This window comes from Phragmites australis, chromosome 1 (genome assembly GCF_958298935.1).
Source record: "Phragmites australis chromosome 1, lpPhrAust1.1, whole genome shotgun sequence".
Taxonomy (NCBI): Eukaryota; Viridiplantae; Streptophyta; class Magnoliopsida; order Poales; family Poaceae; genus Phragmites; species Phragmites australis.
The window spans coordinates 56,114,377-56,133,717 of record NC_084921.1 but is presented as its reverse complement, the minus strand read 5'-3'; the positions used below and the strand labels follow the sequence as shown (position 1 = coordinate 56,133,717).

General features: G+C 42.0%; 3 protein-coding genes across 5 annotated transcripts; 1 reads left to right on the top strand and 2 right to left on the bottom strand.

Annotated features, from left to right (window-relative positions):
* Positions 1 to 70: 70 nt before the first annotated feature.
* On the top strand, positions 71 to 12,855 carry LOC133929781 (uncharacterized). 3 transcript variants are annotated; one of them, XM_062376557.1, is made up of 18 exons: positions 71 to 599; positions 1,737 to 1,816; positions 2,161 to 2,211; positions 2,317 to 2,841; positions 2,955 to 3,206; positions 4,796 to 4,861; positions 5,162 to 5,338; positions 6,257 to 6,308; positions 6,382 to 6,669; positions 7,271 to 7,381; positions 7,952 to 8,140; positions 8,944 to 9,219; positions 9,776 to 10,381; positions 11,062 to 11,570; positions 11,646 to 11,706; positions 11,782 to 11,850; positions 12,049 to 12,246; positions 12,640 to 12,855. In XM_062376557.1, exons 1-17 carry the CDS (start codon positions 336 to 338, stop codon positions 12,130 to 12,132), a joined length of 3,660 nt encoding a protein of 1,219 aa, XP_062232541.1. In that variant the 5' UTR covers positions 71 to 335; the 3' UTR covers positions 12,133 to 12,246; positions 12,640 to 12,855. The 3 variants fall into 3 exon arrangements, with proteins under 3 accessions (XP_062232541.1, XP_062232545.1, XP_062232552.1); XM_062376561.1 differs by having other exon boundaries at positions 12,563 to 12,649; XM_062376568.1 differs by lacking the exon at positions 71 to 599 and having other exon boundaries at positions 2,166 to 2,211.
* A 108-nt stretch (positions 12,856 to 12,963) lies between these two features.
* LOC133929805 (pentatricopeptide repeat-containing protein At1g18485) lies at positions 12,964 to 15,692 on the bottom strand. Its single transcript, XM_062376577.1, has one exon. The coding sequence runs from the start codon at positions 15,657 to 15,659 to the stop codon at positions 13,179 to 13,181; it is 2,481 nt and encodes an 826-aa protein (XP_062232561.1). The 5' UTR covers positions 15,660 to 15,692; the 3' UTR covers positions 12,964 to 13,178.
* Positions 15,693 to 16,118: 426 nt separating this feature from the next.
* Positions 16,119 to 17,687, bottom strand: LOC133886583 (outer envelope pore protein 16, chloroplastic-like). Its single transcript, XM_062326267.1, has 6 exons — positions 17,571 to 17,687; positions 17,370 to 17,421; positions 17,215 to 17,246; positions 16,611 to 16,644; positions 16,401 to 16,468; positions 16,119 to 16,259 (listed from the first exon to the last, which is right to left on the bottom strand). Exons 1-6 carry the CDS (start codon positions 17,685 to 17,687, stop codon positions 16,119 to 16,121), a joined length of 444 nt encoding a protein of 147 aa, XP_062182251.1.
* Positions 17,688 to 19,341: the final 1,654 nt, after the last annotated feature.

Here is a 19,341-nt window from a genome sequence, read left to right as displayed (position 1 = left end):
CCCAAACAATATTACTACTAGCTAGTATGTATGTATTCAGGCCCAAACAATCACTGCATGAGGTCGAGCTGCAATTGTTCCTTCTTCTTCTTCCCCAACCCAAATCCTTTCTCCAATCTTGATTTGAATCTTCCATCAATTCCAGCTGTGAGTGGGAGGAGAGGTGGAGTCCAGCTCCAGCGAGGGAGGGAGGAGGGAAGGGAAGGTGGGCACACACGACAGACAAGACAAGCCAAGACAAGAGAGTGTTTGTTCCCTTCCCTGCCAGGCTGGCTGCCTCAAATGCCGACCACGCAGCTTCAGGAGACCTAGGGTTAGTCTCTCTCCGCCGCCAGATGCCGCTCCGGGAGGCGGGGCCGCCGTCCAAGCGGGTAGCCAGCGCGCGCCACTATGCCGCGGGGGCGGTGTCCGGTCTGCCACCGCACCGCCCTCCGCGATCGATCTCCGCCGCGGCCTCCATATCCACCGCCTCCGCCCGCAAGCCGCCCGAGCCGCTCCGCCGGGCCGTCGCTGACTGCCTCTCGCCACCCGCGCCGCACAGCCACGGCCCAGCTGCTGCCTCCGCCTCCGCCGCCGCCGAGGCGTCCCGAACCCTCCGGGTAACTCCCGCTTCTGCGTCTTCACCATGCATGTCCTGCAATATACTAGTATTTTGTTTTAGCTCGCGCTTGCTCAGCTTATACCTCGGGTTGGGTTAATTGCTGGGTACTTCACTCGTTAATCAAATTATGATTTTGGTTTTGTTAGAGCTTAATGACAAGTAGGCAAATCATTGATGTGATGTCTACAAGGTTTTTTATAGCAATATCACGCCACATGTAGATATAGCTTGCTGTTAGTACATGATTTACCACCATTTCTTTCCATAATTTCGTTTCCTGTAGAAAAGAAACTGAGCAACCAACGCCCTTACTTATGTCTAGCCAGCAGTTGCCCTTTCTACATATATTCGACTTGGGAATGAATTCTCTGTACATACAGTGTGCAAACTATTCCCCCAAAAACGGCTGCCTTGATTTCTCTCCAACCATTTAGGAGTGTAATTGGCACACGGCAGAGCAGTGACGTACCGGCACCTGTAGAATGCTGACAAAATTTAAGGTTGAGCCAGATATAACGAGAGATGATGTTTCCCTTGGATATATTTCATTTTGCATTGTGCCTATGCTAGGATTGTTCTTGAACTACTTCTAGAGGTGACATGGAACCCTTGTATTAAATTCAGCAGTTACGTATTGTATTGTTGTTTGTCAATATGCTATTCACCGTTGTGAAACCCATTATCGAGTGACCTGTACTTGTTCTGGATGTATTTGCTCCTTATGTCATGCTAGTACAACATTGCAAATGCATTGAATGACACACATTTTCTTATCTATATTTAGTAGTTAAAAAAGTGAGAAAACTTCTTTCAACGATGTGAAGAAACTATATTTTGTACAAATGACCTCACAGCAAAACTTATCGCAAACATTCTGATATTCTTTGAACATATCCAGGTACTCATGGTTTCATGATTAGCAAATGATTACATACCGTGTAGGACAATGACAACACTGTAGCATTGACTGTAGTATCTGCCCTGTCGAATCTCTGCTTTGCGTGTTACTACTATCAATGATGTCAATGTTTGTTGCAAAGAAGTTATCTAATGCAGCAGGATTCTTTCATTTTTTGTCATCACCTTAAGCGCTTCATATTTATGCCATTTCTCAATGGAGGTGTTATGCTGGCAGGATTATATAGCCAACCCTTCAACCATCGATATGGCTTATAATGTCCTCATTGACTATGCGCTTGCCGAAAGTGATCGTAGGTATGCTTTCAGCTTTGATATTTTAATGTGTTTATCATTCTTTTGGATTATTATTCTTTCTTTGCACGTCAAAAGGGGAAACAAGATCTTTTGATTTTTCATCATAATGTGCCTATGTAGAATACATACAGCTCAGCTGTCATACTGTTTGATCTTCTTGTCCGTCAACAGCATGCATTGGTTAATTAAGTAGGAGTTAAAAAAAGAAATACTTTAACATGAACCAGAGATACTTCAGATTATTCATTGTTTCACTTGGTTCATTTTGAGATGCATGATGCATCTTTATACTAAAATGTTATGGTTTTTCCCCTTCTCCTAATTTGGATAATCTTTTGAACCAGCCCAGCAGTTGTCCCGAGATGTGTGGCATTGTTAAAGAGATATCTTATTTGGTAAGTTGATTTTTATTTGTCTCTTATTTTAGTTTGTTTTATTTGTCTCTTATTTTAGTTTGTGCAATTTGTTTGTGTCAATACTATCAAACATTTTATCTTCAGGTACCCTCCAAGGGTGCAAACTCTGCGTCAAATTGATCTTTTTTGTGCAAATACGATTGCAAAATGTGAACCAATGGCAAATAACAGGGCTGCATCGTTTAGCCAGAATTATGTATCAGCAGCAGCTGCGCCAAATTCCTCTCCCCTTGCCCCACCAATATCCAACTTTGCTTCACCATCTCTTGTGAAGTCTTTAAATTATGTTCGCTCATTGGTTGCGAGATATATTCCAAAGTTGGCATTCCAACCAATAGTCCCGTCCGTTGCACCAAAGCAGCCACTTCCTTCACTGTCATCGTTTTTGAATAGGTCCTTAGTTTCTCAGTTAACTCCAGAAGTTATTAGCAACAGAGAACATCTTGAGTCAAAGGAATGCCATAGTCCATCCGATTTAATATCATCAGCAAGTGAAAAAGTTGATGGGGGTGAGCCTGGAGATGATAGCAAATATATATCCTTTGGTATTTTAAGTTGGCGATGGCATGTATATGGTGAACGGCAGGCACCAACATCTTCCAAAGAAAGGTAGATCTCTTGTACTTGCTGTTCTTGTGTCCCCTTTCTTTTTAGCTTAGTTTTTTTGTATCTAATTTGGTCTTGCAAACACTGACTATGTTTCTCGTTTCCTTTACGACCAGCAATGATTTTGTGGGTCTTCAAGATTTTCATACACATGGTTTTCTTGAAGTTGGTGCTGCAGCTCTTCTACTTGGGGATATGGAGGCGAAAATTAATGATCAACAATGGAAATACTCTGTTATCCAGGAATTTCCAGATATTGATTTGCTGCAACCGTCAACTTCTACACCAAGTACTTTTGCATCATCGCAGAGTCATTTAAAAGCAATAACTGCCTCAAAACGCATGAAATCAGGCCCAAATCAAGTTTGGTATGCCTTATGCACTATTATTTATTTATTTTTGTCATTGTTGTGATTAACAGCATATCTTTCCTTTCATTCTTCATTTTAGTATTTTGTGTGGAGCTATGGAGCACATCCTCACGTTTTCAATAAAATGTTTTACATTTTACTTTCCTTTTCTGGCATCAAGTTTCTTTCCCATTGTAATCGTTACCTCTCTGCCAAATTTCTTCTTATTAGTGTGTTGGATATTTCTAGTTGTGATCTTGATCAGATCAACTTTTTTAGAAACAATTTTCTGCGTCTGTGTATGTTAAACTAAAGGCTGTTGGATACTTCATATTATGTAGATTCGTGCATCCTGTATAAAAGCATGTTGCTTCACATAATGTCGTAGTTGTCATGGCGTCACCTTCTCGTCGCCATATTGGTGTGGCAAAAATCTGGGCCTCGCCACACTGAGGCCATGGCGAGATCGCGTGTGGCGTCTGCCATATAGGCGTGGCGTCCCCGTGGTGGTGAGAAGGCGTCCTATGGTGGGCGCACCGAGCTCCATGCGTGCCCCCCACCGAGCTCTGTGCCCACCCGCCCTCCGGCGCCCGAGCTTCGCGCCCGCCTGGAGACAGGGACGACAAATGAGGAGGGAGAAGAGATTAGGAGAGGGCATGTGCGTACTGGGAGGAAGCTCATTGCTGAGAGAGATGGAGGGGGAAGATGAGAGAAATGGAGATCTGTTCTTCTCTTGATTTTGTTGTGCTGCTCGCCCTTCTCCCATTTGTTTGTGCTCGAACAGAGATGTGAGGTAGGGAATGAAGGGGCAGGGGTGGCGGCTGTTTTGGGGCTGCACAGACAGAGGTGAGGTAGGGTTTGGGACTGATTCAGCCAAATTGGGCTGCTTTCTTGGTGGACAGTTGGATGCAACAGGATCTTCTGTGCATTCCTGATGGTACTACTGAAAAGGGATCCTTCGTGCAAAGTATCTAGTGCATGATACTAACTCACATAAGAAATTAAATAGCTACTAATTGGGTGTCAGGGTCATGGACGTCCCAGATTTAATGGGTTCACATTCCACGTTCCGGAATATAATATTGTTCCGAAGGGGTATACCCTATCGTATCATACATTTTGGCAATTGACGTTCCACGTTCCTCGATCCCGTCCCACGATCCTACCGTCCTAGGAACTTGATGACTAAGGTCGTGTCGTGCTATGTTGAAGCTTTTGAGTCCATGGACCATGGGTCCCACGTGTAAAATGGTCAATTGTTCACTGAAAAAAACAAAAAAAAAGCAAATAAGCTACATTTACATTGCTATTTTGATTTCCTAAAATCCCAGACTATCAGCTACATTTATATTGCTAGTTGCCAATATAATTTCCTACTATCCTATACTATGATGTGTGTATTCGCCATACCGATGTGTGTATGGCGTCGCCACGCCACGCGCCATAAGCGCTGTAAAAGTGTGAAGGTGGTGGGTCGTCGTGCCTCGCCACATCGCTGTAACAATTATGCATAATGTTTGTAACTACTTGTAGGATTTATTTAAATTGTTTAAATTGACAATGGATTAAAAAAACTTATTTTGGAATCATCTGTCGTTTTTTTGTAGGATGAACATACCAGCAAACACCTTTCAGCCTCGAGCACGGCCCCTTTTTCAGTATAGACACTACAGGTACATTCTACATTTCCAGTTTCGTTTATTCACTTGTATGATATTGCACACCCTCATTTATAGGAACATCTATCTTGATACGTAAATGTACAGATCAGTGTCAGTGTTGCATTCCTGAACTCAATCTCCATAGTTTAATCTACAGATGAACTCATTAACTATCACAGGCACTTTGAATCATATAGCTTTCGTGTATATTCTTCAGTTTAAATTCCATGTATCTTTACGAATGTGTTACAATCATGTCTAACACTGTATTTGCTTGCTTATCTTGCTCATTGTGCTACCTTCTTTCACTAGTGAGCAGCAACCCTTACGATTGAATCCTGCTGAAATTTCTGAAGTCATAGCTGAAGTGTGTTCAGAAGCAACTACAAATGCAAATCAGTCCGTTGCTCCATCAAGATTAACCACGCAGAGTCGGCAACCTTCAGTGGATGTGGCATTCAGTGTCCTTATCAAACTTGTCATTGACATGTATAATTTTGTGCACTTTTCTTTCTTGTTATTTCTTATCCAATATTAAACTTGGCAAATGCTCTTGATATTTTGTTTAACTACCCTGGAATTGTTGTTACATAGTGTCATAGTCTCTCTCGATTAGTTTTACTACTGATAATATGTCCTAATGAACAATTCAATACCTGAAAATATATTTCCTTAGCCAAGGCTGCATTTTGAACTTTTTAGTACAAATTTCACTTCAATTTTTTAGACAAGCGTTTTGTGATGTGAATTATCCACACATGAATGCATCTTTGATCCGAATCGCTTATCGCTCTTCTGTATTTACGTGTATAAGAGTGGCTCTGTTGTTATCATGAATAACTCTTAGCAGTCTTGTCTGTCTTGCTTGTAGGTTTTAAATGCAGATTTAGGTTCATGCGCATATTGTAAGAAGTTATCTATTTACTATCTTGCCTTTATGAAACTAGCTGTTCAAGTGATTAATTACATAATACAAGGGTGTATGCATAAAAAACGAACAATTGTAATTTTGGAAGACAAAAGATCTTCTCTCAAAATTTAGCGCTGCTACATTTGAAAGGTATTACTTGGGGGAGGGACGTCGTGATTGAATGGATGACCTTTGTTGAAGTTGCTTAAGCTATCTTTTCCCTAATCCATACGTGATATCCAACTTGCATTGAACTTAAGTTAACCCACAAATTTGTATATATTGTTTGCTACAAATAGAAGTCCAACATTATTCTTACAGACGAAGTACAATCCCCTGTGAGCTATTGAAGATATACAACATTGATCGTTCTGGGTAACCATGAACACGTTTACAGTCAAAGTAGTTGAGACAGCTATTAGCCTGTGATGTGATACCTTTTTTATGTATCATATAATGTGAATGTTTTCTCAGGGGTTTTCCTTTCTTTTATCCAGGTATATGATGGACTCCGAGACTGCTGCACCTCTGACGCTTTATATGCTCGAGGTACAATACTTTTCATTATGGTTTCCCAAAAAAGAAACTTTGAAGTAATTTTCTCACATTATTAACTTTTCAGGGTATGTTAAGCTCTCAAAAATCATCTGCCAGAACAAAGGCTCTTGATTTAATCCTAAACCTTGGGGTGCATGCGCACCTGCTGGAACCTATGGTTGTCGAAGATGCAACACTTATAGATAAAAGTGAAGCTGTGAGCCACTCTTACCTGAGCAACGAATATGGATCGAGTATAGATGAACAGAGGACAGCAGAACCTGAAGAAGAGCAGAAGATTAGTCCTGCTATTGATCAGTTTGAGTCATGGATTCTTAAAATACTTTTTGAGGTTCTCCTTCTCCTAGTACAGGTAATTTTTATTTTAGAACATTGACTTTTAGAACCTGAACATTGCAATCCACGTGCTAGAACCATGTATTAGGCTATTGGTCTTCTTTTACCTTTATTACTATTACTATATTTACGATTACTAATATCTTTTTATTTTCTTTCTTTTTTCTTTTTGCATCCTTCTTTGCTGGGTCTTGTTGGGTTTCATCTCTAGCCTACTCCAACTTGTTTGGGACTAAAAGGTTTTGTTGTTGCTGTGACTTTTAACATGCATTTTGGTTGTTATATTGCGGCTCCTCTCAATCTCAAGGAAAATGTGCTAGCTGTAAGCAAATTCAATTTTTATTATTGCTCTCTGAAGGAGTTATCTTTTTCTTTTTTTGGGTGATATATATGAATTTGCTTCTTTTTTGTTATCTGGGCGTGTATTTACACTACTATGTAAATGTAAGCTGCCAATTTTTCCTACTGTCTTTCTTTGGAAATTATTTAACAAAGAATATTGGTTATTTTTAGTACTAAAGTATGATTGATGCTCAATTCAATTTTACACATTGTCTCTTTGTTTGCCGGTAAGCTGATACATGTGTTTGTTTTCATTGATCTTCTTGCTTCCATAGATGGAGGAACGACAGGAGATTGTGTGGGCCTCAGCTTTGAGTTGTCTATTTTACTTTGTTTGTGATGGAGGGAAGATTATCAGGAGTAGACTGGGCGGTCTGGACATAAGGGTAAACATGCCTTTCTTCAAATTCTCTTTTGTTCTGTTTTGCAACATTTCGTAGTCCTGATTTTTCATGGGTTTGTAGTCCTGATTTTTCACGGACTCTGGAGCATGCAAAAAATTGAAATACTGAAAGCTGTTTTGGTGGATATTGGAGAAGGAATTCCAAACTTGCCATTTTATGTTCCATTTACTGCTAGGCATGATATGATTTGAACATGCATTATAAATTTCTGTTTTACTGGCAGTCACAACCATAAATAGTGGCAAATGAAAAACGCCACCTATCAGCACATCTGAGAAAGTCGAATCTACAGATTTGAGCTTATTGCTATTGCTGTTGATGTCTTTCTGAGATATGGCTAAAATGCTATTCCATCACATGATTTTTCCTAGTAGACTCTGCAATGCATTTTGGTGTATGTAGTCAGGCCTTTCAATGTATTTGACATACGGTTAGCCTTTGGCAGTTTGGCTAAAAATGTAGTATAAACTGTTTACTAGTTTCTGTAAATTGTGTTATTTATTGCTGACAACATTCTGCATGCCACTTGTGCGTTCTTTTAATCTGAAACAGGTTGTTAAGACTCTTCTTGAGATTAGTGTGGAGCACTCATGGGCAAAAGTAGTGCACAGCAAACTCATTTGCATGCTGACAAATATGTTGTACCAAGTATCAGATGCAACTCAGAATGGTGTTCTTGATACACATTTCATTCACGAGCGGATTGATCTTCTTGGTGGAATTGACTATATCTGTCTTGAGGTTAGTCTTACTCGTTCTTATGTTTAATTGACATCTGGGCTTTCTATGTGTTGACTGGAATGGTTTAATACCCTGGTTGTGCTTAAAGTACAAGCAAAACAAAAAAGAACGAAAGAAAAAGAAAAGAGGAGGTGTTTTTTAACAAGTCAAAGCATGGCCATAGGAAAATGGATCATATTTCCAGTTTACGAAGAAAGCCTAGCGCTATACTGCTATGTAGGATATTCTCGTTTGAAGTGCTTAGCATTCCTCCCTACTTAGGATTGTATATCCTATATGTCGTGCTCAATGAAATATACTTGAGCTGTGCTCCACCTGCAGCTATCCAACTTATTTACCTTGGGCTCTTGGATGACTACTTTCTTGGGTCATAGATAGGAAAATTTTGTGGAACAGAAAATTCACTGTTTATTGCCTCACATGGCTGGGTTAGTCAACATGAAATTGTATATTTGACAGACCAGAAAGACTGGTCATGTGTTGCTTTGTGTTTTCTCTCTTATGGGACCAAAGAATCATAATGTGGTAGCCAATTGTCAGTTCTGTTTCAAGCCTCCATCTATTATTAGATATGAGATTTCTCTTGGTAGACAACTGTCAGTTCTATTTCGAACCTCCATCTATTATGAGATAACAGACTGCCCTTATAATGCAATACCATTCCGGTTTATTGTTCCTCTCTAACCATAATGGTGACATTGTTCTGACTTTATTGGAGGTTTCTGGTTAATGTACGCTTCATTGCGTCATCTTTATCTATATGTATTAATGAAATAATGGTTTTATGTCTATCACCTTTACAGTATTCACGAGCCAACTCTAGGGAAGAGAAGCGGGATTTATTTTTTGTTATTTTTGACTACGTAGTGCATCAAATAAACGAAGCATGCTTGGCTGGTGGTATTTCAACCTATACTTATGATGATGCCCAGCCCCTTGCTTCCCTTCTTGCATTTGCTGATGCTCCAGAGGCCTTTTATATATCTGTGAAGCATGGCGTTGAAGGCGTTGGAGATATGCTGAGAAAAGCTATATCAGCGGCATTATCGCAGTCTGCAGAATATGACCAATTAAATGTGGTATTGTGTGATTTGTGTCTTTGAATTATATGCTACTAATATTATGTCAGTAGATTAAGATATTGATATATACTGAATGAGTGTTTCTTTTGCCTCCCCCCCCCCCCCCCTCCAATAAGTAAGGCTCTTTGCTTACATGAAGCTAAGAGTAGACAATCAAGCGCTAGTTGATACATTAGGATCTTCATCAAGTAGCTTTGCTCCTTTTTGTCTCTTGTAGGAGTGCAAGTACAACATTATGTCTCAGTATGGAGAGTGAATAAGCCGTATGCACAACTGTCTAATCTGGTATCACAATTGATGGCCCATACACATGCATATAGAAACAAACAGTAGAAATTGAAATTCCCCGTTTGTTTTCATCATTGCCCTATAGATCACACAGCATGCTGTTATATGTATTACTCTTGTTCTGTTGACACAATGAAATGTATGTTATAAGTCTTCTTTATGTAGTAGGGACTAGGTAGTGTGTGGATGACCTGGAAGCTGCACAAATCTTGTTTTTAAGTAGCATTTTCTGTGCTGGTTCTGATAAAAATTTCAATATATGTAGCTTCTGGACAAGGTTATCAAGAAACTTGATGGAACTGTCAGCACATTTTCCAGGATTGACAGTGAATTTGCTTATATGATCCAAGTAACAAAATCATGCAAGTGCTTTAGCAGCATTAAAGACGGATGTGATGATGCTGATGTTGCACTTAGAGCCAGGCTTTGCTGGGCTACTTTGCACTCACTTCTTCACTCACAGATTTCATCATATAGGCACCATGGCTATATTTGGTTAGTTGAATTGCTCCTTTCAGAAATCAGTGAAGAAACAGATGGTTCTGTATGGTCTAAAATCCAAAAGCTTCAAGAGGAAATTGAAGTTGCCGGAAGCCAAGACTTGTTATCTTCAGAAGTTTCTCTGCCCGTGTGTATGCTTTGTGGGCTTCTGAAGTCAAAACACAACTTCATTAGGTGGGGATTTCTATATGTGCTGGAAAAATTTCTGATGCGTTGCAAATTATTATTGGATGACAGTGACATGCAAGACCACACGGTTGATCATAGCAAAAACCGTCTTGATAAAGCTTTCGCGGTTATAGATATTATGAATAGTGCTTTGTTACTCGTAGTTCAAAACAATGAGACAGACCATATCAACATCTTAAAGGTAAGTTTCTTAATTTCTTTCAGTTTGAGTGCACGCATTTGGCACATGTACTACAAGTCAGTGTCATTTGCGTACATTACCAGTTGCCTTCTTAAAACTGACAGTTAGTTTCCAAAAAAATAATACATCAGTTTTCAGTACATTTTTAAAAATAGAAGTAATATGATAATCTTTCTTGATTATTTGAGTGTTCCTTCTTACTGACCCTGCTTATAATGTTGCATTTTGGAATTGTTCAAGGTGTCAGTCGATTTAGTTTCCAGTCACTAGTTTCTGGCTTTCTGCTTCAGGCTAGATCTTGTTACTGGCGTGACCTGGTCTCTAACGGGGCATAAAGTTTTTTGCATTTTGTCCTTTTTTAATGTGCTAAGACATATTTACTAACATGCTTGGTCCTCTAGCTTATTCAGGCAATGTTCCTGCATGTTAGAACTTTGCAAAGGACTTTGATTTCTGATAAAGTTTCAAGCATTATGCTTTCAAGTTTCAATTTATAGTCTCAGAATTAAAAAGTAATTAATTTTGTACTTTGCTCTAACTGATTGGAGATTAAAAAAATTCTCTGGAGTCCATTGAACTTAAATCGGTCTCTTACCTCTGGATCTCTTGTGGAATGATAATTAAGTTTACCATTAATATTCTTAAATTGATTATTTGTGATTTGCACTTTCCTCTTTCAGATGTGCGACATGCTGTTCTCTCAGTTATGTCTGAGAATTCCGTCCGCAAATGTGATGCATCTAGGGGGCCTTCAATCACTTGGTCAACTTTTTGGTTGTACAACCAAGAACATCGAGAGTCATTTGGAAACCCTTGCATCACACCAAAATGTAGGAAACAAGAATCTTTGCCGGAGCGAGACGTTGCAAGATGTGAGCATAAATCAATCTACTCAATCCACTTTACTCTGCGAAGCATCAATGGCAGCACTACTTCTGAGAGGGCTTGCAATAGCTCCCATGCAGCTTGTAGCCCGTGTACCAACTTCTTTGTTTTTCTGGCCATTGATACAACTTGAAGGGGCAGCCAGTGATGATATTGCATTAGGTATTGCTGTTGGTAGCACCGGAAGAGGCAATCTTCCTGGTGCTACATCAGATATTCGAGCAGCACTTCTTTTACTTTTGATTGGTAAATGCACAGCTGATCAAGAAGCACTGAAGGAAGTAGAAGGCAATGAGTTCTTCAGGTATTTTCTTTATTCTACATTATCTTAGTAGGTTAAGTTTTAATGTGTATCTAATGCTTGATATTCGTCCATTAGGGGTCTTCTGGATGATACAGATTCAAGGGTAGCATATTATTCTGCTGCTTTTCTTTTGAAGGTATGACTGAACCAATTGTTGATTGATTGCTGGTAGTTTTAGTCCATTTTTCCCTAATAGAATTTGTATGAACAGAGAATGATGACAGAGGAACCAGAGACCTACCAGCGGATGCTTCAAAGTCTCATCTCAAAAGCTCAACAGGTTGAGTTTCTTTCCCCTATCTTATCCAATGGGGGTGAAATCTGAAACATTACAGGAATAATGCTCATGCGCATCTTGTATCTAGATTAGCTCCTGCTGACATGTTCAGGCATTTCAAGCCTCTTAGGAAATTTAATTCCATGTGTATCTTATCGGTAAATTGAGTTGGTGCTGACATGTTATTTGTGTTGTCGCCAGTGTAACAATGAAAAACTTTTGGAGAACCCATACCTTCAAATGCGTGGGATATTGCAGTTATCAAATGATCTAGGAGTCCAATAACAAGTCCAAGATGACATTTTAATGGATAGAGCTCTAAGTTAGAACCAGTACTTTCGAGTGTTTTTATTGCAGAAGAATCTGAAGCCACATTCCTCTGCTCCAAATTAAGAAAAGGTGTGTACTCCTGAACTAATTCACAGTCATCGTCACAATCTGTGGAAACAGTATGAAAGGATCCTACTTAATAGTATATTAAAGAAACTAATAGTTTTTAAGGTAGACCATCTGACCATTATTGTGCATTCTGAACACTTACTATTTGCTCTATGGATGAAATTGCCAAGTCGTGCTTGAAGACCCATTTCCACGCATCCATTGATGATAGATGCCTTTGAATATCTTGTCATTTCTAATAGTCCAAACACTCCAGATGGCAAGAATAATACTCCATTTATGACGTTACTAATCGTTTTTTTAAATAATGTTACAGATGCTATGTGAATTATGTAAATTACTGCTTTGGCGGGATGCATGTACAGGCCTCTGAATTTCTTTATTCTTTATTAGATTTGATCAATATCTTTCTGGGGGAGTCCTTTCTTTCGCAAGATAATTTGGAGATCATTCTGTTTTGGACGCCCAGCCATTGTGGCTCTGGATGAATTGACAAAAGTTAGGACGAGATGGTGTAAATTTGACTCCCTACAATTTTGTAATGCTGCACCCATTCAGATCGAGCCAGCGCAACTTTTTTTTTCGTGAGGCAAGCTCGGTTCAATAATATTCTGTATGTGTGTTTTGCCCTCCTTTTTATGGTAAGTAACCAAGGCGAATGATAGTGCAACTGCAATTTGGAAGTAAAAAGACTGGACCCTTCCGGATCCCATTCAGTGAACAGGCAGACAACTTTTTCAGATTCTTAGATTTGTAGTGGAAGCTAACAATGTAAATGTGTAGGGTGAAACAAAACAATTTTGCATATGCTAATCTGGAATGTATGGCTCTGTAATAGCACCATGTTAATTAATTGTTTACTATGCATATGGGGAAAAAGGGCTTGATAGCGATATTTAATCGTGAGTTGAAAACTGAAGCCCAAACTTGGTTCACCAGTAATCCGCGCAGGAGCAGAGGCCGTCTCTGAAATGGTGAAACCTTGTCTTGTCCCGGACCACGATCTCCCTCCCTGCCACCTTGGAGATGAGCTTGGCGGCGCTGTGGCAGTCCCTGCACATCCTCAGGTTCTTCAACACCCTCACCTTGGCCGGCGCGGCTGTCCTCAGCAGCCCGAAGGCGATGGCCTGCTTCTCGCTGTGCCGCCGCAGTATCTCCACCTTCTCTTCCTCCTCCAGCTCGTGCAGCACCACGCTGGTGTCAGGGACGTACCCGATTCTGCGTATCCTCTCCTCCAAATCATACCACGTCCTCCTCACCTCGCTCGTCATACTGTCACCTGCCACAAAGCTGTACACCTTGCCTGCCACATCGATCCAGCTGCAACCTGGGTCCTTTGACATCCCAGCGTCCCTGAGCCTCTTCCTTACCCTTCTCATTTCGTCCCACTGCCCGGTTCCGGCGTACATGTTGGAAGCAAGAACATAGTGCTCCGCCTTGTCAGGTTCCAGCTCTAGCAATTTCTCAGCAACCTCCTTCCCTAGCTCTACCTCTCCATGCATGTGGCAGGCAGATAGCACGGAGCTCAGTATTTTGGCGTCAGGCTCCTCCGGCATCTCTTCCATGAGCGCAATCGCATCGGCGAAGCGTCCCGCTCGGCTGAGCATGCCGATAACGCAAGCATAGTGTTCTAGCTTTGCCTCCAATCTGTTTCTGGAATGGGAATGCTCCCTCATCTCTTTCAAGTACTTGAAGCCCTCTTCCAACATTCCAGCATGGCTGCATGCCATCAGTAAGCCAAGGTAGGTTAATTCATCAGGTTCCATCCCCTCTCTTCGCATCTCGTTGTAAAGGTCCACAGCTTCTTTACCGAGCCCATTCACAGCATAACCTGTGATCATTACTGTCCATGAAACCACATGTTTTGTCTCCAGCTGATCAAAGAACGCCCTGGCATCATCTACAAACCCGCATTTTGCATACATATCTATTATTGAGCTGGATAGAAATGAATCGTTGCAGTAGTCGGCTTTCAGCGCAAAGCAGTGCATCTCCTTCCCTAATCGAACAGCCGATAGCTGTGAGCAGGCCATCAAGGCACCAGTTGCTGAGATCAATGAAGGCCGATGGCATCCATTTGACTGCATATCTCGGAAGAGCTGCAGAGATTCAGCAAGTAACCCATTCTGTGAGTATCCAGCAATCATAGTATTCCAGGAAACCTCGTCTTTTTCCTCCATTGCATCAAACAGTAGTCTAGCAGAGGACTCCCTCCCGCATTGGATGTAAACTGAGAGAAGCGAGATCGCAAGGAAGGAATCCCTCTCCAGTCCATTCCTCAGGATGAATCCATGAACCGCTTTTCCATGGAGCAGGTTCCTCAGATTGGCACATGCTAGGAGTAAGCTCCCGATGCTGAACCCGTCAGGATTCAGCCCAGAAGCACACATCTCAAGGAAGAGTTCAACTGCCATGCTTGCTTCACCATTCTGCGCGTGCGCTCCAATGAGCGCATTCCATGAACTGACCGTCTTACTCTGGGTGCCAGCAAAGACACGTTGAGCATGTAGCAAGCACCCACATCTCCCGTAGGCTGCGATCAACGCATTTGGTACCATGTCACCAGTCAAATGCAGACCTCTCCGGATGACATGGCAATGCAACTCCCTCAGCTTAACAAGCTCCGATGGCCCTGAGCAAACCGGCAGGAGACTCAGCATCGTGACCTCATCTGCCGGGACACCATGTTCCACCTGCATCTCCTGCAAGAGTCGGAACGCCGCGTCGGGCTCGCCGCTCCTGGCGTACCCGCGGAGCATGACGTTCCAGGACACGACGTTCCTCTCGGGAGCCTCCAAGAAGGCGCGCTCAGCGTCGTGGACCTTGCCGCACTTGGCGTACATATCGACCAGCACGTTGCTGACCCGCGGCTCCCCGTCCCATCCGGACTTCACCGCAAGGCCGTGCACCGCCCTGCCCGTCTCCAGCCAGCCGAGCGCAACGCACATCGGGAGCACCGTCACCAGCGTCGCTTCGTCAGGCATCAGCCCCGCCAGCAAAGCCTCCTGGAACAGCTCGACGCCTCGCCACGGCAGCCCGGCGTCCGAGACGGCCGCCATCAGCGCATTCCAGGAAACGTGGTTCCTGCTCGGCATTCCGTCGAATACTCTATGGGCGTCCTCGACGCGGCCGCACCGGCCGTACATGGTGACGAGGGAGTTGGCGACGAAGGGGTCGTCCTGCAGGCCGAGCTTGGCGGCGAGCGCGTGGAGCTGACGGCCGGCGGCGGCGTCGCGGAGTGCGCCGCAGCACTTGACTGCGGGAGGCAGCGTAAAGACGTCAGGGGTGAGAGCGTGGGAGGCGGCGAGGAGGGGCGGGAGGAGGGCGAGGGCGTGGGCGTGTCGGCCGGCGCGGGAGTGGTCGGCGAGGAGTGCGTTCCATTGGGGGAGGGACGCAGACGTGGGCGGCTGCATCGGAACCTGCTTTGCTTTGCTTTGCTTATCCCGGGGAGGGAGCCGAGGAGAAATTTTAGAATATATAACACTAAATTTATACATTTCATTAACCTAGAGTAACCTCACATAACATTGTAATATGAGCGTCAAATCTTGAAAGGCACGTAAATTTAGTGTTATATTTTGAAATCTTTCTGTCCAACATACACACATGTATGCATCTAACAAAAACCTGCATGCCTATTAAAAAAACCAAAAACCTGCAACCTACGGTAATCTGGGACGCAGTCTGCCAAGACAAGGAAAATGATAGCTGCTACGGTAAGCCAAAAGGTTAGGCGACAGAAAAGAAAAGGCCGGCTGTATTATTGCATGCGGCTTCAATCAAGAGAATCATATTGTTCTCTAGCTTATTTCTTGTTCTTTCTGGTCTTGATCGGTCGCGTGCTAAATCAATGGTGCATCTCATTCACGTGATCAGGCAAGGTGACTGAGGAACTCTGCAGCGGTTGCGATTGCTCCCCCGGTGATGGCGTTCTTCACCACGTTCTGCCGGTGCTTCTTGTTCACTGCAGAGGCCAAGGCTCCCGTTACGGCTCCTCCAACCATCGCGTTCTTCTGCAACAACACCCAGCAAAACAGGCATATGTACATGTCAGGAGATCGCTGCATTATATTTCAGGATGCCATTGCCATGGATGCATCCTGAACCTTGCTTGGCACAAGCTGCTTCATTGAGGTATAATACTGGAGTATTACCCAATCCCTGTGACCACCAATCTTCTCGATTCCATACTCCACGCCCACGTAGACACCAGCAATAGTACCTGAATGATGTTAATTGCGAGGCGAGACACGATCATGAATCAGCCTTCAGCAAGGAGCGAAGGACTAATACTCTAATAGTGTGCGCTTCTTTTAAGTTCAGATGAATTCAGTGGACTAATATATATGCAAATTAATCATTACCCCAGTACGCTCCTTCCTTGCACATTTTCTTGAGCTGCATATACAGTCAGCAAAGCATTAGCCATGAGTAGAGTAGAGTAGCACCAGGAACCTAGCTAATGTAACGTAGTCTTGAAAGACAATAAGTCTGTCAGATTATCAATTAACTTTTTTCATTCTAAAAATACAGCAGTGACTTCAGATTTTCTTGAAAAACACAGGTGAGATTGTATTTCTGAAGAAACCATGCATGCTTTTTGTGAAGAAATGTTTGTTTCAGTGATGGTTCTTAATTAACCAATCCTCCGAATGTAGTGCACACGAAGCGCATTGTTTCAGTTAAAACTTCTACGTCATGGGAAATTTCTTGGCATCAAATACAGAAAGGTTTGACTGGATATATAATGATGTCTTCGGTAAGTGCTAAATTAGAGAGAAGATAAAATCAATCAAAGTTGCATTTTTCAGAACTTGTGCTAGCAAGTCAGATGTTAATGGATGATGGATGGATCTAGTGGCAGACGACCTTGCAAGCACCAAGTTTATTACAGTAACTAACTGCCTCTAGGACGGCATCTCGGAGGGCAAATGGAATCATGCATGCAATGGGAAAGTTTGTACTTACGGCACGCTCGACTTTGTGCTTTGAGACGTCCCCTACAGAGAAGGAAGCCGGAGCCGGCCGGCCATATATGTCAGTCAGAAGTATACGCGGAATCGATCGAAGAGGTAGCATTGTTATTTGTTAAAGAGCAGAGCAATGAAAGATTTAGCTAGGACCTCTGTGGAGGCATTCAAAGGTCTCCTCGGCAGCGACCTTGCAAGCACCAACCTGCATGATATTTCCATGGATCCGATCGATTACCAGGCAAGGCAAAGGCAGACATGCATCATGCATGGAGAGAAAGGGAGAGAGAGATCTCAATATACATATAATGCAGACATGCATGGAGGCAAAAATTAATGAAGGCGACAACGTACAGCGCCGATGTTGATGAAGCCGTCGACTGTGCGGTTGAGGAAGGGATGGCCCATGTCGACGGCGAAGTCGAACTTGGGCGACGTCGTCAGGCTCCCCGAGAAGGCGCCGTGAGGCATTGCTAGCTGCCAATTAAGTTGGTTGTAGTCTTGTAGATAATAGATCCTCCTTGCTCGCGTTTGAGTGGTGAGTGAGCGACAGAGTGAGAGACGAGGTCGGATCGATCATCTGCATGCAGGAACTTGTCCATCGTGCGTGTGGAGTATATCGGATCGGTTGGATCCGAGATAGATAGATGACCACCAGAGTTCCTTCACCTGTAACTCCGGATCTCTTACTTGAATAATTTTTTCCTTTTTTTTTTAATAAAAGATCACTTGCATCATGACCCAAAGGATTGGGTACCGATCACGGTCAGGCTCCAAAACCCCCGTAATGCATACATACACCTATTTCCCGTTCACCCTGAGAGCGTGGAATATTTAGGGCAATCATGCAATGAAAAGCCAAAGGGTTGCATATAGTTTCTCGCCAACGGTTTATAGATATTAAAAATAGAGAGATGGAGAGATTGAACTTAGAGAATAGAGTAGAAAGAATGAAATATTTGTATTGATTCAATAAACTGTTTACATATATATATACTGTATGTATATTTTGCAGGCATATTCATTGTAGTTCATATCTACGCACACCCTACAAATTGTAACTCGCAGTGTTTCGGGTTGTAACTGGAGGATGTGCGCAGTGCAAATAACAAGTTGTAACTCACAGACTCACAGTGTTAGCTTCTCGTGTTGCAATTATGCATTTATGGACGTGAAGTTGTAACTAATCTATCTATCAAGTTGTAACTCACAGTGTTTCGAGTTGTAACCGGAGGATGTGTGCAGTGCGAATAACAAGTTGTAACTCACAGTGTTAGCTCGTGTTGCAATTATGCATTTCTGGACGCGAAGTTGTAACTGGTCTACCTAACAAGTTGTAACTCATAGTATTTCGGGTTATAACTAGGGGATATGCGTAGTGCAAATAACAAGTTGTAACTCACAGTGTTAGCTTCTCATGTTGCAATTATATTTTTCTGGACGTGAAGTTGTAACTGGTCTACCTAACAAGTTGTAACTTGGAGTATTTCGGGTTGTAACTGGGGGATGTGCGCAGTGCGAATAGCAACTGCGCATATGCATGATGAAGGGTTATGATAAGAGGTCGTATCTATTATGGAGATATGACTCTTGGTAAGTGGTCACATGGTTACACTAAAAAAATGTCTATTCGTAACACTTCTCTTTGACCAATTACTCTAGTTGTAAACTTCTGGTTAAAAACTCCTCTAAAACCCCGTGGAAAAATATAAAGAGAAAATAATATATTGATATGTCATTAAAACTCCTTCAAAACCCAATAAGAAAAGGTAAGGAGAAAATGATATAGTATATATTGGTTATTGCCTCATTATAAGCTCATATGAGAAACCTAAATAGAAAAAAAATTATTTTGGTGAGTTTAGAGAACAATAATTATGATCTATGGATCATATTATAACCTCCGTAAAACCTTTGTGAAAATATGAGAAATAATAGTGATATTTTGTTAAAATTTCTTTAAAGTCCAATGAAAAAATAAGGAGAAAATAGTATAACATATATTGATTATTATCTCTTTGTAAACTCATATGAGAAAACCTTTAAAAGGAAAACCCATAAAAAGTTTAGAGAACAATAGATATATCTTTGATATCTCCTTTAAAAATTCCAGTAGGAAAAATAA

Coding starts and splice junctions, on each gene's coding strand:
- LOC133929781 (XM_062376557.1), top strand. CDS start 336: ATGCCGCTCCGGGAGGCGGGGCCGCCGTCCAAGCGGGTAGCCAGCGCG. Junction 2,212..2,316: donor TTAAAGAGATATCTTATTTG/GTAAGTTGATTT, acceptor TTTTATCTTCAG/GTACCCTCCAAGGGTGCAAA. Junction 5,339..6,256: donor ATCAAACTTGTCATTGACAT/GTATAATTTTGT, acceptor TCTTTTATCCAG/GTATATGATGGACTCCGAGA.
- LOC133929805 (XM_062376577.1), bottom strand. CDS start 15,659: ATGCAGCCGCCCACGTCTGCGTCCCTCCCCCAATGGAACGCACTCCTC.
- LOC133886583 (XM_062326267.1), bottom strand. CDS start 17,687: ATGCCTCACGGCGCCTTCTCGGGGAGCCTGACGACGTCGCCCAAGTTC. Junction 17,422..17,570: donor GCTTCATCAACATCGGCGCT/GTACGTTGTCGC, acceptor AATATCATGCAG/GTTGGTGCTTGCAAGGTCGC. Junction 16,260..16,400: donor TTGGTGGTCACAGGGATTGG/GTAATACTCCAG, acceptor GTGTTGTTGCAG/AAGAACGCGATGGTTGGAGG.